The 2,496-nt window shown below is 54.8% G+C and overlaps 1 protein-coding gene across 1 annotated transcript; it reads left to right on the top strand.

Annotated features, from left to right (window-relative positions):
* Positions 1–1,306: 1,306 nt before the first annotated feature.
* On the top strand, positions 1,307–2,477 carry LOC119345509 (BTB/POZ and MATH domain-containing protein 2-like). Its single transcript, XM_037615555.1, has one exon. The coding sequence runs from the start codon at positions 1,359–1,361 to the stop codon at positions 2,454–2,456; it is 1,098 nt and encodes a 365-aa protein (XP_037471452.1). The 5' UTR covers positions 1,307–1,358; the 3' UTR covers positions 2,457–2,477.
* Positions 2,478–2,496: the final 19 nt, after the last annotated feature.

Here is a 2,496-nt window from a genome sequence, read left to right as displayed (position 1 = left end):
GGCGGCCGGAGGCCGGCTGGAAGCCCGGAGGCCGAGGAGCATGTTTGCCATTTCCGGGGAGGTAACATAAAAACGGAAGAGGTTGTCGCATACTTTGTGGACGAAGAAGACGCTGGCGACACCGCCGCAGCAAGCTTGGATGAAGGCTGCGGCGAGCGTGTCGTTGAGCCGGAGAGCAGGGCCGAAGAAGTGCGCAAGCAGGGGGGTGGAGGAGGGTGAGTCCGGGGAGGAGACCGGAAGGTGGAAGCAGTTAAGCACCGCGTCCTGGAGAGCGAGGCCGGCGGAATCGCAGACGCGCAGGAGATTGCGGAGCGCGACTTGGCCAGCTTGAACAAAGCGCGGAGCTGGAGGGCGACGCGGTGACCGGGGAGGGCAGGGAGCGCCGAAGGGGAGGCTAGGGGTCGCCGGGGCCGGCGGAGGTGGAGGGTCGGGAGCGGAGAGGAGAGGAGGAGGAGAAGCCATCGACGCAGTCTCCTCTTTGTAATGTTGGTGGTGCCTCATGTGTTTGTGTGAGACCGGGAGCTTTTTTTAGGTTAGGATTTTGAATTTGTGTATCTTCCAACATGGATGACCTCAAAGGTTTCGTTTCTAGAATGCTGGTCCGACATACCTTGATGACTTTTCGTCTGCAACCACTTCAAGACAAAAAAGGCAATCACACCTCAAATGTTTTATTCTTTTTTTCTTTATGATGAGAGTCGGTTTCGTCGTCTCCCTCCTTTAGAGTTTTTTCGTCGCCTCCCTCCTTTAGAGTTTTATGATGAGAGTTGTATTCTTTTTTCGCCCCCCCTCCCCTCGTTCTTTTACTGTTGTTTTTTGGTAAGCGCAACCAATGACCCACAAAATAAAAACCAACATAAATCTTGGAATAATCTAAACCAAATCGATACTTTCGAAAAACCACGTCATGCATTAACTCAATCGAATCAAATCAATATCTCATACCAAAATCTCAACTAAATGAAACTTTACTTGTCTTTCCCTACCCATACTCAAATCAAAATTAAATGTTACCCCGACAAGATTTATGTTGAACCACTAAATCCGGGCTTGTTGCTAATTTTACAAAATGTGCAGGTTTAATTGCTCAATAGATAGATCCGGTAAAAGGAACAATTTTGGTTGGGTCGTAACTATATCTTGAGTTTTACGTACATGTTTAAAAGTTGAGATAAGAATTACGATCTGATCTGCCGCATACAATCTCTATCTCTACATGACTCTTGAAAATAGGGACACATACCCATAAGTAAAACACGCGCATGCATGCACCTTGCGATTTGCCGCACATATACATCCATCTACAAGCTAGCGGCGGCCGTCTCCTTCGTCGACGTCAACATACGGGCTCTCCAGTTATGTCGATCTCCGCCGCTGCCTTTTCCGCCCTGCGTGGCGCCGGCCGGCAGCAGCTCTCCGCTTCAAGCATCGCCGCGAGGCAGGCGACCGGCTCCCACATGTTCCGGATCGACGGGCAACTCAGGAAGATGGCGGCCAATGGCGCCAAGGTGAGATCAGGCACGTTCCGCGTCGGCGGCCACGAGTGGCGTCTCGTATGCTACCCAAACGGCAACGGGAAGGAGTACGAGGGGTACATGTCCCTCTTCCTCGAGCATGCCAGCCACGCAAGCACCGGGGATGCCACGGCCAAGGCCCAGCTGAGCATACTCGACCAGGCCTGGAAGCCGAGCTACACTCGAGACATATCGAAGACCCGCTTTTTCTCGAGTAACCTCAGTTGGGGCACGCGGGGCTTCCTGAAACATGATGATCTGGACGCGCTGACGAAGAAGCATCTTAATCTCAAGGACGACTGCCTGACCATCCTGTGCGACGTCACCGTCACCGTCGCCGAGCTACATACCGAAGAAGACCACGTCGAGGATGCCCCACCGGTGGCGCCTCCGTTCGGATTGCCGGGGCAACTCGCCGAAGCCGTGTGGAGCAAGAAGGGGGTGGACGTGCAGATCGAGGTCGGCGGGGAGACGCTCCCCGCGCACCGGGGGATACTCGAGGCCGGGTCACCCGTCTTCAAGGCGGACCTCTCGCTCGCCTCGCCCACCGCCGGCGCCACCGCCTTACTGCGCGTCGAGGACATGGACGCGGAGGTTTTCAAGGCCCTGCTCCAGTTCATCTACACGGACTCACCTCCCGTGATCCTGTCGGCGTCCATGGCGGAGAGGCTGCTCGTCGCGGCGGACAGGTACAAGCTGGAAGAGTTGAAGCTCGTCTGCGAGGACGCATTGTGCTGGCACGTCGACATGAGCTCCGTGGCTGTCAGTCTAGCGTTGGCGGAGAAGCATGATTGCTCCGCGCTGAGGGCGGCATGCATCCAGTTCCTCTCTTGTCCGGGGAACCTGGAATCGTTCATGGCGTCGGATGGGTTTGAGAAGGTAAGGACGTGTTGTCCCTCTGCTCTCATGGACCTTGTCCTCAAGAAGATTACTACAGTATAGGAGGAGCAACTAGTTAAGGGTTAGGAATCGTCTACCACCT

This window comes from Triticum dicoccoides, unplaced genomic scaffold (assembly GCF_002162155.2).
Source record: "Triticum dicoccoides isolate Atlit2015 ecotype Zavitan unplaced genomic scaffold, WEW_v2.0 scaffold245089, whole genome shotgun sequence".
NCBI lineage: Eukaryota > Viridiplantae > Streptophyta > Magnoliopsida > Poales > Poaceae > Triticum > Triticum dicoccoides.
Note: the sequence above shows the minus strand (reverse complement) of the source record. Positions and strands in the feature narration are given on the sequence as shown.